Genomic DNA, 18,761 nt, shown 5'->3' on the forward strand with positions numbered 1-18,761 from the left:
ACAATGGGCCGCGAACTACAAAAGAAGAAGCGCCGCTCCGGCCGCCCCGCCGTCCGCCAGTCAAACAGGACCAAGAAGATCCTCAACCCGCGCGGCAACTCTGTCATTGCGAAGAATTGGTACGCCGCACTTGTCCGCCGAAAATCTTCCCAAACTACAGCCCAACTAACTGTCAATTCCTTATTATTATACAGGGACAAGAACGAGACGCTGGCACAAAACTACCGCCGACTAGGCCTCCTCGCACGCCTCAAGACCCCCACCGGCGGCACCGAAAAGAAGCTCTCCTCAGAACAATCATCATCCTCCTCCTCAGCGCCCCTCGCGACAACGACGTCAAAACCAGACCCCTTCGCCATCGCGACAGCCGAAAAGGCCATTCTCTCCGAAGCCAAGGTCGAGCGCGACGCGGCCGGCAACATCGTCCGCGTCCTCGGCCGCAAGGCGAACCCGCTGAATGACCCGCTCAACGAGCTCGACTCCTCGTCCGAGCAGGAGGATGACGGCGACGACGGCGAGGAATGGGGCGGCATCAACGATGACGGCGTCGGCACGACGGAGGTGGTCAAGTCGCTCATCGAAGAGGCCAAGAACCCGGCGCCGCCCAAGGTTCGGTACCTGAGCGAGCGCGAGACGGAGTGGTTGGAGTCGCTGGTGGCCAAGTATGGGGACGATACGAGGGCCATGGCGAGGGACATGAAGCTCAACCCTATGCAGCAGACGGCGGCCGATATCGCGAAGAGGCTGAAGAAGTTGAAGGCGCAAAAGGAGTAGAGCGTTGGGTGGTGGACTTTCTCGATTTTACTAATTGTTGTTGTTTCTAAACACATGTACATGCGCTGCAAAGGCCAAGATGGGTGCATTATAAATACGGCGTTGGGGTCGTTTGAATATCAAGATCAAGGTGGTCATTCATTCATCGGATAATTACCGTAACCGCCTCTCACATGTGCCTGATGTAGTAGGAGAACAATCAAGGACTACAAGTTACGATTCGTGTGTGAATTCCGGCCTTTCTATATACACCCTGGTATCTCATCAACCTTTCGTCATGTTGTAGATGCCTCCAAACAAGAGTAAATAAGGAAAGGAAAAAAAAAAATAAACGGGATGCCGTCCAACGCCGTAGACATACTTCTACCCCAAGCAAACAAAAGCATCCAGGCCCACTAGAGAGATCCTCCCCAGGTTTATATAGTTGGGTTCATCTGTCCAAAGTTTCATTGATAGTGCCCGCTACCGTCGTCATACATCTTCCTTTTATAGCATTGTGCCTGTCATGAGTTTCTTTCATCCCGGTTCTCTCCTTTAGTGCTCTATCCGATCATAGTCAGCAGAGGGAAACAGGACTGGGCCATCGGCATAAGTGTCTGAGTGGTTGCCGCTGTACGGTCCAGGCGAAGGCGTCTTGTGCTTGGCAAAGTCGGTGCCGAGAGTACTTCCGTGGTACTCCGTCTCGCTGTCGAACAGGGGGTTGCTGTTGCTGCGAGGGGGGAGAGCGCCGTAGCGGTTAGGGTCGTCAAAGTCATCGGCGTTGTAAGGACGGTTGTCGCCGTAGCGGCTGTTCATGCTGGTGTTGTTATCGTCGTAACCGGGGGCATCGTGGTCGTCCATGTTGACTCGCTCGTAGGCCTCGTCGTCGTGGGGAGCCATGGAAAAGGCAGCCTTGTCGGGGTCGATGTTGTCGCTACCGCCAATCTTGCGGCTGTCGTAGCCAGGGAGACTGCCGTGGAAGTTGTAGTACTGCAAGGTGTAGGCACTGAGAAAAGCGGTTCCTATCCAGAGGAGACTGTGGTGGACACATGAGTGAGTCCATAATATTCAAACATATTCGGGGGGCTTTGTCCTCATATCGTGGAAGGAATACGTACGTCGCAAATACACCGGCGGCAACGACGGCCTTGCTGATGCCACAGCTGCCGCCGCACTGGCCAGAGCTGTTGTAGGCCGCCTGGGTAGAAAAGGCAGAGAGCCAGATGATGATGTAGAGGCCATCGACAGCCAGCATCACATATGGGTTGGCAAATCTGCGAGTGCGCTCAAACCGAGGAGTCATGATGAGGTAGATCCAGCCCGGGATGGAGAGGAAGCACTGAGGGAAAGGGATAGAACGTTAGCGCCCGACTCGTGTTCTCTTTCGAGGAGCTGTCTGGCCCTCTGCGCTGCGCAGACACTTACCACTGCGAAAGTCCATCCGTTCAGGCCCACGATGCGAGAAGTCTCGCCGCGGAAGACTGCAATCTCCAAGCAAAACACCAAGAAGCCCAGGACGATCTGGAACGAGTGAAGGCCCAGCTTCAGATTCGGCAGAATCTGGGGGTCGATTTCGAAGAGCGCCATGGTGCCGACGTCGCAGCGGTCGGCAGAGGGGCTGGTTGTTCAAGGACGAGAGACAAGGCTCGCACGATGTCTCGAGCAAGGCGCAACGATCGGAGGAAACGTGGATAGTCAAAACTGGTGGTTTGCGCAGCAGAGAGAAAAGGTCGCTGCTTTTCTGTGGCCGCCGCACCGGGAGATCAGCAGCAAAAGGTGGGAAAGCCTGGGCTGGCTGGAAGCTAGCAGGACTGAGGCTGAGCGGGATGGCGGCTGGCCTCCGTTTATGGTCAGCGGCTACCAGAGGTCCGGTAGGTAAGCTGATCGTATGTACCGGATCAGGGACAGGGACCTTTGTTTGCGCTTTGGCGTCGGTAACGGCAACAAGATTCGGTCGGAGCGGAAGAAGCGCGAGGGAGCAAGAGACAAACAAACGACTCTGTCCAGGCACTTTGTTGAGAGAAGTAACGCTGTTTGAGTGGAAGAAGAACGAAGAAACGCAGCGGTTTCAAGCAAGGAAAAAGGATGGCGGGGGAGGGTCGGGTCAGCTCTCATGGAGCCACGCGTTGCGGCAGGCCAGGCTATTGACATGATTGACCTCTAGCTGGGCTTTGGTTTGCCTGGGCTGGAGATCGGATTGAGCCTGAGCCACACAGCCACAGCCGCGGGCTTACTCTGGGGGTGTGGGTGATGCTTGGAGGCTGCGCCACGCCGTTTGATGGTTTATTACTGTACTGGAATCGATATCCAATGAATGCTTGTTGGTTCTGGTTTCCAATGCCCGGATTAATATTGGTGTGTTTCTCTTGTGGTTCGTTACCGAAACCTGTATTCTGTTGCATCACCAGAGACAAAAGGGAGCCCGCTGAGACTGAGGCTGAAGCTGAGCGGAACTCGCTTGGGCCTGGTCTCGGCATTAACGCACTGGGCCCTGCATTGTTAGGTGACCTTGAAGTGACAGTACTTTGACTTTTTCGCACTGAGGAGGGCTCGTATCGACAACACTAAGGTAGGAATGCGAACAGTCCCTACGTCATTGCCCCATGATCCATCTTGCCCACCAGCTTCACATGGGAAAAAACAGCTTCATCAGCCAATACTACGTACTAGAACGCGACGACGGAGTTGCAGTTGACTACCTCGCCCGCTTCGACATTGGCTTCGAGGCATTTCCATGTTACCTGCGGTGACGCTGCTCTCAACCATCCATTCCTGCATGCTGGACTTCACCATCGGGGGCATCATCGAGCTGCCGGAAGGCCCCCCGGATCGCACCCCTTCTGCTCGCCATATTAGCGGTTCTCCGGAGAGAAGACTGCTCAGCCCAGTATGAGAGTAATGCAGTGTTGACCCTAGAGAACCTTATCTTTGTTATGCTTCACGGCTCCTGCCGCTGGTGAGCGTCTGCTGTCAGCATCTGAAGTCTTTTCCATGGCTGAATGATTACACGTATAACTCTCTCTTCTTAAGATACCTCTACTAAAGGTAGCCGTCGTGGACTAGGTAGGTAGGTACAAATCTATCCAAAATGCAATACAGGAGTGGTTACTCCAAATTAAAAGTGCTCAGGTACCTAGACAAAGAAACAGGGAGCTATAGAAGAAATTATAGCAAACAGATTATACGCCAGTCATCTTCACCGTCTAGAAAGAGTCTCGTGCAACGTATGCTGCCTCATCAGCGAAACACAAATCAGAGCCCCAATGGCCAGCGCGAGCATGAGGAACCAGACGCCTCTGAAGGCATCCATGAACGAGCTCAGCACCCCGTCATGCCATCCCGGCGGCAGGTGCTTGAGAAAATTGAGGTCATCGCGAATCTTTTGGATGATTTCCGCTGCGTGTGGCTCGTCGCCGAAGCGCTTCCACAAGCGGTCGTTGAGCACGTTCTGGTAGACGGCTGAACTGACTGTGATGCCAATCGTACCGCCCAGACTCCGAGCAAGGTCTGACGGTGTCAGCGTTAGTATAACATCCCGTTGCGATGAGGCGAGGAAACTTACAGGTTGCTGAGGTGATGACTGCCTGCTTACTGTGATCAACGGCCGCGATTGCTGCTAGCAGCGTCGTTGTTAACATCGAACCATATCCTCCTCCGAGCAGGAAGACTGCAACCATCGTCGCTTCAGCGGGAGTGCTCTCATTCTGTGTAGCGTAGATGAGGATTCCAGAGATAATCATGAGCAGACTGCCAATGCCCAGGCCAATATATCGGCCGGTCTTCTTCATGATGTACCCGGCCCCGACGGAGCAGATTGAGATACCGATAGGAGAGGGCAGAATTTTGAGCCCCGAAACTGTTGGCGAGTCGCCGCGGACTTGAAGATACAGCGGAACATAGAAAACGCTCGCCATGACTACCATGGTCGACAGAAAGTTACACATGCAGGCGGACAATAGGGTGCGGTCCAGGAGGAGCCGGACGGGAATGATTGGCTGCGTCGCTCTGCTTTCCCACCAAAGGAAGCCGGCAAACGCGACAAGGGAGAGCGGGATCGTCGTGAGCGGTAGGGGATGGGTCCAAGGGACGATATTTCCTCCGGAATTGACTCCCAGCAGCAGAAGGATAAGGAAGGACACCGTCAGGAAGACGCCGCCAAAGTCGATGCGCGCAAGGTACGACTTGTCCGACTGCTTGGGCGGCACCCTGACGAGGATACCTACGGCCACGGCAGAAACTATCGCCGGAGGAAACTGGACGAGAAAGGCCATTCTCCAGCCGAACTTCGAATGGTCGTTCATCAAGCCTCCAAAAACTCCGCCCAGCATTGCGCCAGAGCCGTAGCAGATGTTGCCAATGCCCTGCACCACGCCTCGGCTGCGCAGGGGGATCAGGTCAGATCCCAGAAAGGTCGAAATGCTCATCAGGCCGCCGCCGCCGATGCCCGCGACGACGCGGCCCAGGATCATGACGCTGGAGCTCTGCGCCAGGCCGCAGATGAGGTTGCCGGCGGCGAAGAAGACGTTGCTGAAGACGAGGCCGGGCCCGCGCCCGAATATGTCGGTCAGGCGGCCTGAAATTGGCTGACAGGCGGCGTTAGAGACGAGGTAGGCGGTGGCGAGCCAGGAGAGCAGGCTGAGGGACTGGAAGTCGCTCGAGATGGGCGCCGACAGCGTGGCGATGATGGAAGAGTCGATGGCGCCTAGGAAGACCCCAAAATAGGTGATACCCATGATGAGGCACAGCCGGGAGAAGGACACTTCCTCGGCCAGCACCGTCGTCTCCTCCTCCTGCTGGTCATCGCCGTTGCTGTTGACGTCGCCCGCTAGCAGCCTCTGGTTTTCAACCTCGCTCTCGGTGCGCCGATGCCGCTCGAGAATGGCCGCTGCTGCTGCTGCCGCTCCTGTCAACTCGCTGCCGCCGCCAGTTTTGAATCCATTCCCGCGACCATCTGAAGATCCATACGCAGATCCGGATCCCAGGAGCGGCGTGCGTTCCGACTCGACTTGTTGTGCAGGCATCGTCGACGTCTCGTGAGCCCCCGTCAATCAGCTCTCCGGTAGTCGACTATGAAACAGCCAATGGATAAACTGGTGGTGATATATCCAAAGTGTTATGGTGCTGACATATCTCAGAACCTAATCTCGATGGTTGACTCATACTAGCGGTTTAGTAAAGTTGTGTGGCTGGTGCCGCGGAACCGGGAGAAAAGTGGCTCAACCTCCGTCGGAACAATCGTGGGGGCGAACGAGGTCCGGGAGTACTGAGACCCAGCTTCGCCTGACATAACACTCATCCCTCTCACTTGCTGGCATACTCATTTCCCTAGCCCTATCACACTCTGATTGTCGAAACCATCGAGAAAGTCGCTCCTAGTCTCGCTCTTAGCACCGGACAGCATCATCTACTTTGAAGAAGGATCAGACCTCACGATCTGTCGGTCGTGGGACCGTCTGGACGAGATGTCTGAAGAACTCCGTCCGGCCGAGGCCGAGAGGGTACTCTTCGCTGGAAAGGAATCACCGTCACTGAGCTGGCTAACGGGAAGATAAGGATCACATTCCCTGGGAATGATGAGTCCATCTCCACGGTGGTGTCAGAAGAAGCAAAGGAAATGATCTGCGAGGCACCCGACCTTGAAAGACAAACCATACACAAGAAAGATTGGGTGATTGTGAAGGTCCTTCCGAGAGGTCGAGACCTTTAAAAGCACTCACAGTTCGACATGGATGGACCTACAAAGAGAACCATCTCGCAGGGTGATCCCACGACAATCTGTGATCTCATCACCTACCCCCAGCTAGCAGACCCATACAATGAAAATGTCTGGGATGACGGACACGAGGCGTCCCCCCATAACACCCGCGGAGAGCGTCCCCGGCTTTCAGTACCGAGTCCCCTACATACATACGCACTCTAAGGTTCCCACCTCAGCTACTTGACATCCTGACAAAGTTCGCCTCCCACTTCCCAGAAGACATGTTAACCATGGACTTGCTGCTGTTGGCACTTATGGCATGGGCAGACATTAAGGTGTCAGCCAAGTCAGCCCAGGAGACGTCTGTCTGGGTGGTGGAGGCCAAAACGAGAACGACTTCAGACGCCTGGGAGTATGGCCGAGTGTCTGCTGCTTTACCCACACTGGTTGAGGTGGGTGGAAGTGATGAAGCTCGCAGAGTACCCCCACCTCTGCCGATACATGAGATGGTTCATGGACCGTGACCGAAGCAGGTCTGGCTTAAATTTTTGCCCTCCTGCAGGGAGTCAGATCTAAGGCTCCCGCTCTAAAGGTCGGCGCCCACTTTATCATACTGCCTCACTAAATGCCCAGCTCCTATATGCCACCTATGCAGAATATCAGTCCTTATATCCCTCTTTATTAAGCTAAGATTTTACTATTAGGTCTTCTTAATATATATCTCTTAATTTTAGTAGTATTATTAATCCTAGTTTTAAATCTAGGCTCTAGGGCTATAATAGCTATAGTATAAAGTAATTAACTATAGTAGCTATAGTAGCTATAGTATAAAATATATAACTATAGTAGCTATAGTATAAAATATATAACTATAGTAGCTATAGTATAAGATATATAGCTATAGTAGCTAGGCGTCTAGCTATACTAGACTAGGAAGTAGTTAAAGGGCTTAAGGGAAGAACCCCTATAGTATTGCTAGAGGTATTAGGGCTATAGAGGCCAGCCACTGCAGTAATAGTAGGAGTGACAGCGGCCTCTGTTGTTATGTCAGTCTCTTGGGCTGATGTCACTGTGTTGAAGTATGAAAGACTTACTGGCCTCCTGCTTGGCATACCTTTTCAGGTATGCCTCCCAGCCCTTAGAGATTCCGCCTGGTTTAATGTCAGCATGGAAATTTAATGACAGCGGTGAATTTCAAGAGCAGTGATAGAGAGCGGCGATGGGAAGCAGTGATGAAGAGCGGCGATGGAGAGCAGTGATAGAGAGCAGTGAATCAGAGACATACTGCGGTGCGTACGGGCAGCGACCTCACGTGCTCTTGCAGCACGGTGACCACGGAGCTCCTCAAGCCGGATGATTTCGAGCATATCTTTTACGATTTGATTCTCCATCTGTACTTCATGGTATCAGCATGTCGTGCAGGACGAGATGAGTACATACTTTGAGAGGATGGCAGAGGAAGACTAGTATCATGTCAGCCCGCAGGGTCACGAAAATGGAAGAGGGGGATACTCGCGAGACACGTGTTTTTGAAAAGAAAAAAAAAATAAGAAGAAAAAAAAAACTGGAACACATGGTCAGCAAAGAACCTTGCACTCGAGAGCAGCAACGCGGGGGGAAACCTGTCGGAGAGGAGGGTTCGGGGAGGAGGTGCGGGTAACATGTTTACCTTGTCGTTGGGCCTGAAGAAGAAGAAGAAGAAGAAAGAGAGAAGAGAAGTCCGAGAGAGGTGGAGGGAGAGAGGGATTTTATACTCGCTCGCAGCATGCTGAGTCACCCAGGCTTCCTCTCTTTCCTTCCTCTTCTCACTCACCTTCCAACTTTCCCATCAGCTTGTGTGCTCGTATGATAGATCTTCTTGCTAAGGTCAAACTTGGCTCCAGGTCGACTGTGACATCTGGGGCCACTGGCGAAAGAGATAGTCCATGAAGTTGAGTGCCCGAGAGCACTTATTTGAATCTCCATAGTCTTGCAATTTATAACATAGAATAATTAGCTAGAGCGCCCGGAACGTCTAAGAGACCTGCAATCATGTAGATGGACGGTGAGTCGAATCTCCCCGCAATTGACCAAGAGAGAGGACCACGCCAACCGAGATCCGTCCGTGATCCACATTGCATCGCTGTTGTTGAATTGCATCTTCCTGTCTCAATATCCCGAGCGCGGTCTTGCACCTCCATTATCTTGCGAAGCATGACTTAGAAGTCGTTGGAGCTGTGATCTAGTTCAGCCCCAGCCGATTGAATTTGAGTTTTGACAGCGGCGTGCTCTTGACGGGAATAGGCTCGGTACCTGCCGATTGTCGCGCAGGTTTATCGACCTCGATATGGGGCAGGTGACGTACGACGTGGGTACTCGCAAGCCTCTGCCCATTCGGCATGAAGGTCCGTAATCCATGACGAGGTAGTCGGCGAAAGTAGATAAGGTAGTCAACAGTGCATGAGTGACGACCAGAATGTTCAGAGAAGGGTGCAAGTATTCTCCCAGATACTACCACGTACCTCCATTATTTCATATCGAAGCTTCAAGAATTGAATCTGTGCTTCACAAGCCCTTGCAACCCTCCGATAGATACTCGTAAGCTGTTGGGCTACCTGCCCTGGAGACCTCGTTCTCGCACCACCAGGCTACCTTACATTTAGCAGATCTAGACCAATTCGCTTACCCCGCCAATCAAGGTTGACAGGTCAGGCGTGCCTGGCGATTATTCTGAAGTTTATCTTCAGCGAACCTTGTGGGGCACGCCATTCATTGCATGTAGGTATGTAGACATCAAGATATCAGTCAAGCGAAGAGTTGCTACTCCAGCAATGAAGACGGCTCTGGGTGCATCTTGCAATGTGACTACACAATCCTTGGTTATCTCTTGTTGTAGGCTGTAGATTGCATTCCCATGTCTACCTTAGTTGAGGCTGCACCGTCCAGAGTATCATGCTCGTGAGCTTCTCTCCTCGTATCAGATTACATGTATACCATATAGTAGCAATTGCACACGAATTTTGCGCCCCATTGCCATTTTTAAAACAACGCAATCAGACGTCTGCCAGCAAGCAGAGCTGTTGAGACTCACGACGTGCAGCCATTCATTTGTCCTTTGTTTTATTTGTTTCCCTTTGTCCTTGCCAGCAGCACCAGCAGCACTAGTATAAGGTGCGGCAGCACCAGCAGATTGTAGCTCTAGAAGGAGACTAGGACATGGAGGGCGTACGCCCCTAACAAGAAGAGACCCATGCGCAAGAAGAAAAGACAGCGGAATAAGAGAAAAAGCAAGAGCAAGAAGAAGCAGAAGGAGGAGATAAAGAAGACTATAAAGAGCAAGCGCTCTCCTATATAGGACATGATGATGTGGATGTTAACCTTGGGGTGGGGGCTCGAGTGCCGATGGGTTGAGACTCTGTGGGGATTGACGGGTCGATGCTAACAAGAGCGCTGATCGAGGATCTAAGTTATGTTCGAGCTATTGTATACTGACGGAGGATCATATATTTGCCCTTGGTCAGTTCTTCCACAACAGTGTTGCCGTTCTTCATTCCGAAACATTGTAACGAGCTATACTGCAGCTGTGGATCCAATGCCAGTGTTTTACACGCACGCCTCTATTCTCTTCTCTCGTCTGCACGCATCGTGCGAGCCGTAGGTTGGAGAGTGTTGCTTCCCTTGTCTCGGCGATTAATGTTGACAGCGCGCTTAGATCAGTTCCGCGTATAAGGAGGATGTGTAATACAAGGTACATACATACATACGTGTACGAGTACCGTGATGGCGGTTCCTCGGGCCGTGATGCCGAGCCGAGGGTGGGGCCGGGGTGGGGGTGGGGGGGGATGGACTCCCAATGGCTTCAAGCGGTCGACACACGATCCGGGAAACAGGAATTTGATAGCATGTCAAGCGGCAAATTGGGACTGTAACAAGTTGTGTCGTATTTATGTAGTGTTACCAATCAGCAAACGGGTTCCCATCATATGCGCATCGCCGAAAAGACAAAAACTGGATACGCGTAAGCCGACGCTCTAAGCTGGCATCGCTCTCTTCTATATACATATAAAGGACGAAAGACGTAGCACACAGATACAGAGGGCGATTGATAATCCCCTTGAACCGGCATCGAGGTATTAGATACTATCGACTAACAATAAAGCTTTTGTAGAAACGAAGGACAAGAAACTAAACAAATAAGAGCCGGCCACACATTGCCCGTGGTGCCAGCGCCTCGGCCGAATAACTAGCAGGGGACATTGTATAATATATAGTGGTAACAGGGGTAAAGGACAGTGTTGAAGATTAAAATCATTTTTTTCTCTTCATGGAAACAGGGTATCATGGAGCCGTCCAGAGCAGCCTCGTTCATGTGCAGTTCGCGTCCCGTCATTGTCCACACGCTCCTAATTACCCCAACCGCCGTTCTTGCTATCAGTATCGCTGATGGAGCGGTTGTCGTTCGTCGTTATCGTGACGCGGGTGGTTCGAGTAATGGCCTGTCCGTGAGATCCAGCGTGAAGATGCTCCGTCGACTCGGACAGGTTCTTCATGTTCATGCCCTCCTCCTCGAGCTGGTAGTAGTCCTTGTTGGCCGAGACAGACGTCTTGGTGTTGCCGCCGCGGGCGAAGCTGCTGCCGGTGTGCTTGGAATTACTGCCGGAGTGCATCATGCCGGTGCCCTTCTTGAGGGCCGGGATGATGCCGGCTTCCTGGATGATCTTGGGGAGGCAAGGGACGCAGAGAATGAAGAAACCGCACGTCTGCTCAGCACTGGCCCAAAAAACTATAGGACCTAAAGAGCTGTTAGCTTTTAGTTATCTGGGGTAATGGAATATATATAGAGGACCTAAGGAATAGATGCTGTCTGGATCTGCCCCGTGTTGAATGGTGACGTCGAGTCGGAACGCTGCGGCAACAATGGCGCTGGGGGGAGGAGAGTTGTCAGTTTGGTCTGAATTCTTCAGGCTGCGGGACGAAGCATGGGGGAATAAGTGTACGTACAGGATACCCATGCTGAAGATGGATGCAACACCGAGTCTCTTCTGCCAGGACATCTTCAGAGTCCAGATGGTGTGCTGAGGCAGACAGAACATAGCAAGGTCGGACCCCAGCTGGATGCTTGCCGAGATGACCTGCAGATAGAACAGGTTGAAGCATTTGCCCTCCACTCTGAAGTCCCAGATACGCTCATGAGGAGTGCACTGCAGATTCAGCGCAATGGCAATGGCGATTCCAGAAGTGACTTGTATAAACGAGATCACACAGACGCCCCAGAAAAAGGGGCTTTTTGCCTTGTTAGTAGGGACAAAGAGCCGAATCCACTCAATCATAATCGCAACTTTCAGGAGCGGTAGTACGATGGAGTAAAAGACACCGTAGACGAAGACCCACTGGGTTGTTTCTCATGAGTTAGCTGTTGTGCGTGGAAGATGTTGGATATAGAAGCCTACGGACGTATGTAGTTGGAACCACGTCGATCAAACGAACATTCCACGTATGGACCATGTAGCCTGGATACTTGAGCATCTTGAAGCTTGAGAAGATCGCCCCAAACTTTCAAAGGTTAGCTGTCATGCATGGAAGCTGTTGGAATCGAAGATGACCTACGTAATTGCCCTAGAGAACAAAATCGACGAGTGGTCAGTCAAGGGAGCTTCTCTCGCCTCCTTCACAGTGGTTGATTAGACGAACATATGCCAATATAGCCATCACTGTAACGCAAAAGAGTCAGCAAGCCCATCTATCACCTGCGACATATTCATGTTCCGTGCGAGTCTGGACGTTTGAGATTTCCAAGACTTCAGCGGGAGGGAAACACTCACTTTCTTCTGCTTGAAACTTTTTCAGCATCACGACACGGCCGTACATTCGGAGGAGGAAGAATATCGTGGTGATTACGAAAGTTCCCACCTGAACTCCCAAGGCGAGGTGGTTGCTGTTTGGCGGGTTGTCAAGATTCGAGACCTCGCCAGGAGGTGGAGGCATGGCAGGACCTTGCAGAGGATCCATGATGAATGTGGTTTTGGAGACTTTTCGGAAGTGGTCAAAAAGAGCGTATAAGTGAAGATGGGATAGAGGACCTCCTCTGTTCCTGGAGCTAACGAAGGACGATTGCGAAGGTGAAGAGAGAAAGCCCCAGAGCAAACAGAGTCAACTGCTGCGCGCCGCGCCTTGATCAGAAAACTTTTTGCTTGAGATTTTTCTTCTCCTTCCTCTTCTTCAAGGTTCAGGCTCGTGGAAGTGGGCGGGTCTCGTTTAAAGATAAAGTTGTCAAAGGGAATGGACTGTGTTGAAGATCAGGAGGCAAAAAGATTGCTCCAGACCTCCTCCTCATTCCTTTTTTGTTTTTTGCCTTTCCTTCCTTTTTCTCTTGCACGAACGGCACATAGTAAAACAAGGCAGTACGGAAATGATCTTCCTGCTTGCTCGGCTGCACCTATTATTACGGCCAACGGGCCAATACTACCATGGATCCGGGATTCGAAACCGACATGGTCAGGCCACTCAGACTGCTTACAGTCAGGTGAAAGACTGGGGTCACAGAACAAGGACGCAAGACAAACTCGGCATGGTCGAGTCTTCTCTGAATGGGGCATTTCGGGTCCTGTTCAAAGTTGCCTGGTTGACTGGCGAGACTCTGTCCAGGTAATACGAAGTACACACTCTCTTTCTTGTGAACTTTTGGCTCGGCCATTCTGCATTAGCCTGGTTTCCACTCCATGCCGTCTTCTCTCCTGGGTAAGACGCCTGAAAAAGGAATACGTTGATCGACCTCCTGAGATGACCCTTCAATGACAGTGATATCCTTTGATCTACATCGACCCGAAGTGAGGAGAAATCAAATCAAGTTCGCTTATCCTCTTGATCCCCCAGTCTTTGCGGGTGGCAAGCGGACAACAGACAGACATCAACAGGGAATAGGCAAAAAGTCCAAGCACACGACGAAAACTGGAAGACGTCCGTATTACGGTATTAAGACGGGAGGAGTCTTCCTCCTGCTCTCGGGTTGCCTCACCGTATGCGCGTACTCACCCTCCAAGTCCCTCTTTTTTTTCTCAAACTGCGCAGTAAGTTATCGTCTAAGTGACTTTGCATGTGCCTTGCGCGAATTTGTTGGACCCCCCTGGTCCGGCATTCATCTATGAAGTGAACTAGCTTCCCACCTTTTTCCAGGCTAATGCAGCAACCTCTCTTCCGGAAAGCAAAACCGAGCTAAGGGAGCCGGGATATGGGATATCGCTTCGACTTAGAGCCGGGGCGGGACGACCGCGTAAAGTCGCGGCTTGTGGGAACGGAGTGGCAAGGGGTCCAAAAGTGCCCAGAGAGCTGCCGAGCGGTCTTGTCTTGCCCGCGCCGTTGAAGAAGGGGGGAGCTCGTGCTCGCACCTGCAAGCCATCTGCCGGCTGAGACAATGCGGAGAGAGGTGCTGTATTAAGTAGGTTGCCGCTAAATAAGAGCAAAGGAAACGTGTGCCGGAGCTATTCGACGTTGATATCGGCATGTGTAGCATCGATGCCACCACCCACCCGACGCTGTCAAGTGTCATGCAGAAAAACGCCACCTCGCCTCTCCCAACATACAAAATAGAAACAAAAAAGGGGGGACTTTGTACGTATGCATTTGTGCTTTTCTCCCTGTGTGCTGGGCCTGCAAGCTGAGCAAACCCCCCCTTGAAAGCTCCACCATCAAGAGACGCAGCCGCACCGCGGCGGTTGTTCCGCGCCACTTCGGCTTGATGCTACATTGCAGAGGAGCCGTTGACCCGGGTTCATGAAGCTTGCCAGGGTTCTCGTTGCCGGCCATATCAACTCGTAGTGTTGCCTGGCCTGCAGCTCCTCCTCCTGAATCCCCGCTCACGGCTGGCACCAAGCTTTCACCGCAAACAATGCTGGAGTCAAACTGGGGATATCTCGGGACTATCACATCTGACAAAGTCGGTCTCAAGGCCTTGTCGCTTGGGGTCGCATAAAGCAAGTTATCAAACGCTGAGCTAGTGTCTCTGTGCCAGAACGGTGGCTGGCTCAGGGGTAGCACCAGCGAGGCCCCAAAGGATCAGCTCAACGGAGTGCGGGTTGTTGATATCGATACCGCCACGAGTCCGAAGAGGTAGGTTGGTGGTATATATTAGAGGCCAGAAAGGAGAAGTCGAGAACAACAAAAGTCGGAAAGACGCAGAGGAAAAAGGAAAGATTGTACCAATCCCTCCTACAATACCTACCTAACGCTTCCCATCCCCTCTTTGTCACCACCTCCTCCTTTCCCGGTCCATTCGCTCTTACTCAATTACAACAAAGTCAGCCAAAAACATGGCCCCAAAGCAGGAAGTCTTTCATCTTCACCCTCATGGGTGGGAGAACGATCCCGCAAGCGGGGAAAAATTCCAACTTTCGACTCTGGACTATCTTACAGCTATGTCGTACAACAACTACTGCCTCTTCTTCAAGATGGACGACGCTATGAAGCCTCGGGCCGTGGAGACCATGAAGGAGGGCCTTGAGCGGACACTTGCTCAGGCGAGGCACCTGTGCTGCACCATTGAGAAGAAGGAGTCGGGCAGCGGCTACGAATACGTCAAGACCAAGGACAGCACGGTCCGTCTGTTCGTGCAGTATCTCGATGCCCCCGAGGACGCGGACAAGTACCCGTCCCTGGAGGATATTGAGAAGGCCAACTTCAGCGCCGTTGCCCTGGGCGACCTTAAGCTCTGGAGTGTCGAGCCGATGACCTACGGCGAGAAGCCCGAGGCTCACCCCGATAATCATCCCGTCGTGGCAGCATTCAAGATGAACTTCGTCCGGGGTGGATTGGTATTAATCCTTCATCACCACCATTACGCCGCGGACGTGATGGGGTGGGCGGGTTACACCCGGCAGCTGGCAGAGAACTGCTTCGCCGCGTTCAACAAGACCGAGTTCCCCTCGTGGGACCCAAAGAATCTGGACCTTTCCCTGCTCTGCAAGCCGGAGCCCCCTGAGGACCAGAAGATTGACGGTCCTCCTGCTCCGGAGCGCCACCCTGACCACGTCCAGGGTGTCTGCTTGCTCTTCCACCTGCCCAAGAGCAAGGCCGCCGAGCTGAAGAAGTTGGCCCAGCCGGAGGAGGGCCAGCCGTGGATTTCCACGTACGACGCCTTTGTGGCCTACATCTGGCGCTCCATCACGCGCATCCGCGCCCCCGTCTTCAACCCCGACCCAGACTCGAAGCTCTTCCTGTGCGAGGCCGTCGACATGCGACGGCGCTTCACCAACCCCAGTGTCCCTCCGCGGATCCGGGGCAATGTCATGTTCGCGGCCCTGTCCACGACGGCCCCTGTCGAGGCGCCCACGGCGGCCCAGATCATGTCCGAGTGGCCGCTGTCCAAGCTGGCGCAGTACATCCGCGCCCTGACCAACAGCGTCACCCAGGAGAGCCTGGACAAGACGCTGGAGATGGTGGCCACCATCAAGGACAAGACGTCGCTCAACATCCGCATCGACTCCCTGCCGCCCTTGTCGGTCCTCTTCACTGACCACCGCGATGCCATCATGTCGACGTCGGACTTTGGCTTCGGCAGGCCCATCACCTACCGCCACCTCACGGACCGCGTGACGGAGGGCGTCATCCTCATCTACCCCCCTCGCAGCAGCGATCCCGCCTCCGACGAGGGCCCCGAGTTCTCCTTCTTCTACGAGAAGAGGCTGGCGCAGGACCTCATTGAGGACAAGGAGTTTAGCAAGTACTTTGAGTACAGAGGCGTTGATGCGGAGGACGCCACTGCCCCGGCCCTCCTCAACTGATACCCCCCTTTGGGCTGGGGCTGCACCTTGTTCAATGACTTCCTTCTTTACTATTTGAGCAGGCATATGATGTGTCACGGAATGATCAGACTGGGATGATGTTTGGACAATCTTACATACAAGTACTTTGTAATTAATACATACACGATGAATCCATGCAAACCCTCGTCTTGTTCGTACTGTGCATGTAACTCGATGGCCCTCCATGGGTGCCTGGGACCTGGGACTTAACCCTCGCCCTGAATAAATCCCAGAGTGGTATCTCCCGAAGCCCGTGTGTCTGGAGGAGCCGATGCGACATGTTACGTGGAGGCTCGCGTTGCGTTGTGGTAGCGTGATGGCATCATGCAAGTATCGGACGATTCCTGCTTTCAACGTCTCTCGTGATGGTTCCTTTCTTTTTCTTCTCACTGGGGCCCCCATCGAAGGCAGACAAGTGTACAGCTTGGTTTTAACCTTGCCAATTCCGACTGCACTCAGGTTACAAATGGTCACCGCTTCTATGATCCGTCTGCATACTGCAGTACAAGTCGTTGTCTCGAGCCATAAGCGGCTGTGGCTTGATACCCCGGTCACGATGGCAAGGGATTCGGCGGCATTCGAGAACATGTAAGAGACCTAGGTTTCGGCAATGAAATTCCCCGTCGAGGGCAATTCTGGTGCCCGGGATTGTTCAAATCGGCATCGGCATCAAATTTCTGATTCCCGAGGGTATTAATGTCTCACTTAGTTGAAGACAGAGTCCACGTCTGCAAGTAATTATCGTGCTCTTTTTTTGCCTTAGCAACCCCCTCCCCTCTCTCCTCTGCGTTACAACCAGGCAACACAGGCTTTGCACGGCAACCTTCAATGTCGGTCAAGACAAAGGGACACGCCAAGCATGCAGAGCGCGGATTTCGCATCTGCTGTTGGCCACAGAACAGACAGACGAGTTGGAATATCACGGGACAGCTGTTAATACTAGTATACTAGCCGAAGCTAGGGCGTGGGTCGAAGGATTCAGGGGGGGGAACAAGACAAACAGACCTTTACCGGTTGCAGTCAAGCTCAAGTGCCGAGCCGAAACCTGCATCCTTGTTCCCTGCAGGTTTAGCAGCGTCAACTAGTATTAACGGCAAAGCTCTTCTCTTCTCTCTTTGCTTCTTCCCAGCTTCTTCTTCGCCTACTCTCTTCATCTTCTCTCTTTCCCCCCCTCACTCAACGTTTAGTATTATCAGACTTGTTCTCTCTGAGCACGTTTCACCATGTCGTCCAAATAGTCTAGCGTTGCCTGCAAGAAAGCGGACACTCGGACTCAACTTTATCGTCTAAGCCTCTTGTCGATCACCTTGTTTTTAGCACCGGCGACGAGTTTCCAGGCTCCCGTTATGGAGTCTGGAACAGATCCAGCAACTCCAACCTTGGCCAGGGGATCTTAAGCCGTTGAGCAAAGTTCCCCTGCCCATCCTTTCCCCCTTTTTTTCTTTCCCTCATCAGCTTGTTATGGAAGGGATCTTCGTTGAGAAACTCGGGGCAAGGCAGGGGACAAGAAAGTGGATGCACGACTCCCGTATGTAAGAAATATGGTAAGGTTGTATACCTATGTGTGGAAGCATGTGATGATACTTGTTATCAGTTGTAGGCGGATAATTATACGGTGTGTAATACATGTGGTTCCTGAATTGCAGCGGCATGACATTCTCGTACTTGCGCCTACTACTTTACTCAATCCGCCAGCAAATAGATACTTGATATAACCCTACAGAGTCATCTCTTTCCAGTAGATCCTCACAAATTTGATCTTCTGGATGAACCAGTCGCCATCCTTGAGCTTCCACGTCTCAAAGTAGTGTCCTCCACCGGTGCCATGTAATCCCTTATCTACCTCCTTCGTTCCCACGAAATACTGGACCCCAAACACGGCACTGATCTCGTCCGGGGCCACCAGCTCCAGCTCGGGATATCCAACGACGTGCATTGTCTGGATGGGGGCAAACGTCTTGCTAAAGTAGGCGACCCAGTCCGCGAGCGAGGTCCAGTGGTAGTCGGTGTCGTTGATGTGGATGACGGCGTCCTTGTCGTCGACTGCCTTGAACTCGAAGTCGGGCAGAAAGACCTCGTCGGCCAGATGCCACGCGTTAGAATCCGCCAAGCGGCAGTATTTTGCCTTCTTCCGTACTATCGTTTCCGCAGCGCCGGCGGGAAGTTCGAGAGCCATGGTGCTGATCGGGACGAGTGTGGAAGGTCGTCGAACGAGGCTTTACACGTAATGATGCTGTAACGGCGGTAACAATAGTGGTTACAGGTTGATCAGTGACGAGATAGCGTGAGTACTATGTACAGTACTCCTCTTCACACTTGTAGCCAGCTAGGTATGCAAACGCAGAGTGAGAAAGCCTCTCCCCTACGAATGCTGGTCGAGCTTGTTGAACTGTTGGCTGGCGTGCTGCTGTTATATCTCTGAAAGCCTTCCTACTGTTACTAAAGAACCATGGCAACTGCACCTTTAACCAACAGCATTGCAAACAAGAGCCAACGACTGGTTCGCATGAAGTCCGAACCCTTACCAACTCGCA

At 52.6% G+C, this 18,761-nt stretch overlaps 7 protein-coding genes across 7 annotated transcripts; 2 read left to right on the top strand and 5 right to left on the bottom strand.

Moving 5' to 3' along the window:
* Positions 1 to 3: 3 nt before the first annotated feature.
* Positions 4 to 774, top strand: TRIREDRAFT_60591 (uncharacterized protein; the record flags this gene model as incomplete). Its single annotated transcript, XM_006964403.1, has 2 exons — positions 4 to 119; positions 195 to 774. The coding sequence occupies 2 exons, from the start codon at positions 4 to 6 to the stop codon at positions 772 to 774; spliced, it is 696 nt and encodes a 231-aa protein (XP_006964465.1).
* A 208-nt stretch (positions 775 to 982) lies between these two features.
* TRIREDRAFT_121312 (uncharacterized protein) lies at positions 983 to 2,340 on the bottom strand (the record flags this gene model as incomplete). Its single annotated transcript, XM_006964582.1, has 3 exons — positions 983 to 1,789; positions 1,872 to 2,092; positions 2,179 to 2,340. The coding sequence occupies 3 exons, from the start codon at positions 2,338 to 2,340 to the stop codon at positions 1,309 to 1,311; spliced, it is 864 nt and encodes a 287-aa protein (XP_006964644.1). The 3' UTR covers positions 983 to 1,308.
* A 1,492-nt stretch (positions 2,341 to 3,832) lies between these two features.
* On the bottom strand, positions 3,833 to 5,570 carry TRIREDRAFT_76992 (uncharacterized protein). Its single transcript, XM_006964583.1, has 2 exons — positions 4,316 to 5,570; positions 3,833 to 4,260 (listed from the first exon to the last, which is right to left on the bottom strand). Exons 1-2 carry the CDS (start codon positions 5,484 to 5,486, stop codon positions 3,950 to 3,952), a joined length of 1,482 nt encoding a protein of 493 aa, XP_006964645.1. The 5' UTR covers positions 5,487 to 5,570; the 3' UTR covers positions 3,833 to 3,949.
* Positions 5,571 to 7,211: 1,641 nt separating this feature from the next.
* Positions 7,212 to 8,114, bottom strand: TRIREDRAFT_106267 (uncharacterized protein; the record flags this gene model as incomplete). The annotated part of the gene is made up of 7 exons (XM_006964584.1): positions 7,212 to 7,224; positions 7,255 to 7,262; positions 7,293 to 7,300; positions 7,546 to 7,602; positions 7,737 to 7,847; positions 7,892 to 7,914; positions 8,041 to 8,114. 7 exons carry the CDS (start codon positions 8,112 to 8,114, stop codon positions 7,212 to 7,214), a joined length of 294 nt encoding a protein of 97 aa, XP_006964646.1.
* Positions 8,115 to 10,860: 2,746 nt separating this feature from the next.
* On the bottom strand, positions 10,861 to 12,430 carry TRIREDRAFT_39587 (uncharacterized protein; the record flags this gene model as incomplete). Its single annotated transcript, XM_006964356.1, has 7 exons — positions 10,861 to 11,222; positions 11,277 to 11,353; positions 11,432 to 11,831; positions 11,881 to 11,983; positions 12,038 to 12,046; positions 12,122 to 12,141; positions 12,253 to 12,430. Coding segments are annotated over 7 exons (1,149 nt in total), but the record flags the coding sequence as incomplete, so codon positions are not given.
* Positions 12,431 to 14,736: 2,306 nt separating this feature from the next.
* On the top strand, positions 14,737 to 16,207 carry TRIREDRAFT_76995 (uncharacterized protein; the record flags this gene model as incomplete). The annotated part of the gene is made up of 1 exon (XM_006964404.1): positions 14,737 to 16,207. The coding sequence occupies one exon, from the start codon at positions 14,737 to 14,739 to the stop codon at positions 16,204 to 16,206; it is 1,470 nt and encodes a 489-aa protein (XP_006964466.1). The 3' UTR covers position 16,207.
* Positions 16,208 to 17,944: 1,737 nt separating this feature from the next.
* On the bottom strand, positions 17,945 to 18,403 carry TRIREDRAFT_106270 (uncharacterized protein; the record flags this gene model as incomplete). The annotated part of the gene is made up of 1 exon (XM_006964585.1): positions 17,945 to 18,403. One exon carries the CDS (start codon positions 18,401 to 18,403, stop codon positions 17,945 to 17,947), a length of 459 nt encoding a protein of 152 aa, XP_006964647.1.
* Between the last annotated feature and the right edge of the window lie 358 nt (positions 18,404 to 18,761).

The sequence above is a fragment of the Trichoderma reesei genome (assembly GCF_000167675.1).
Source record: "Trichoderma reesei QM6a unplaced genomic scaffold TRIREscaffold_7, whole genome shotgun sequence".
Taxonomy (NCBI): Eukaryota; Fungi; Ascomycota; class Sordariomycetes; order Hypocreales; family Hypocreaceae; genus Trichoderma; species Trichoderma reesei.

Coding starts and splice junctions, on each gene's coding strand:
- TRIREDRAFT_76992 (XM_006964583.1), bottom strand. CDS start 5,486: ATGGGTATCACCTATTTTGGGGTCTTCCTAGGCGCCATCGACTCTTCC. Junction 4,261..4,315: donor AGTCATCACCTCAGCAACCT/GTAAGTTTCCTC, acceptor TGACACCGTCAG/ACCTTGCTCGGAGTCTGGGC.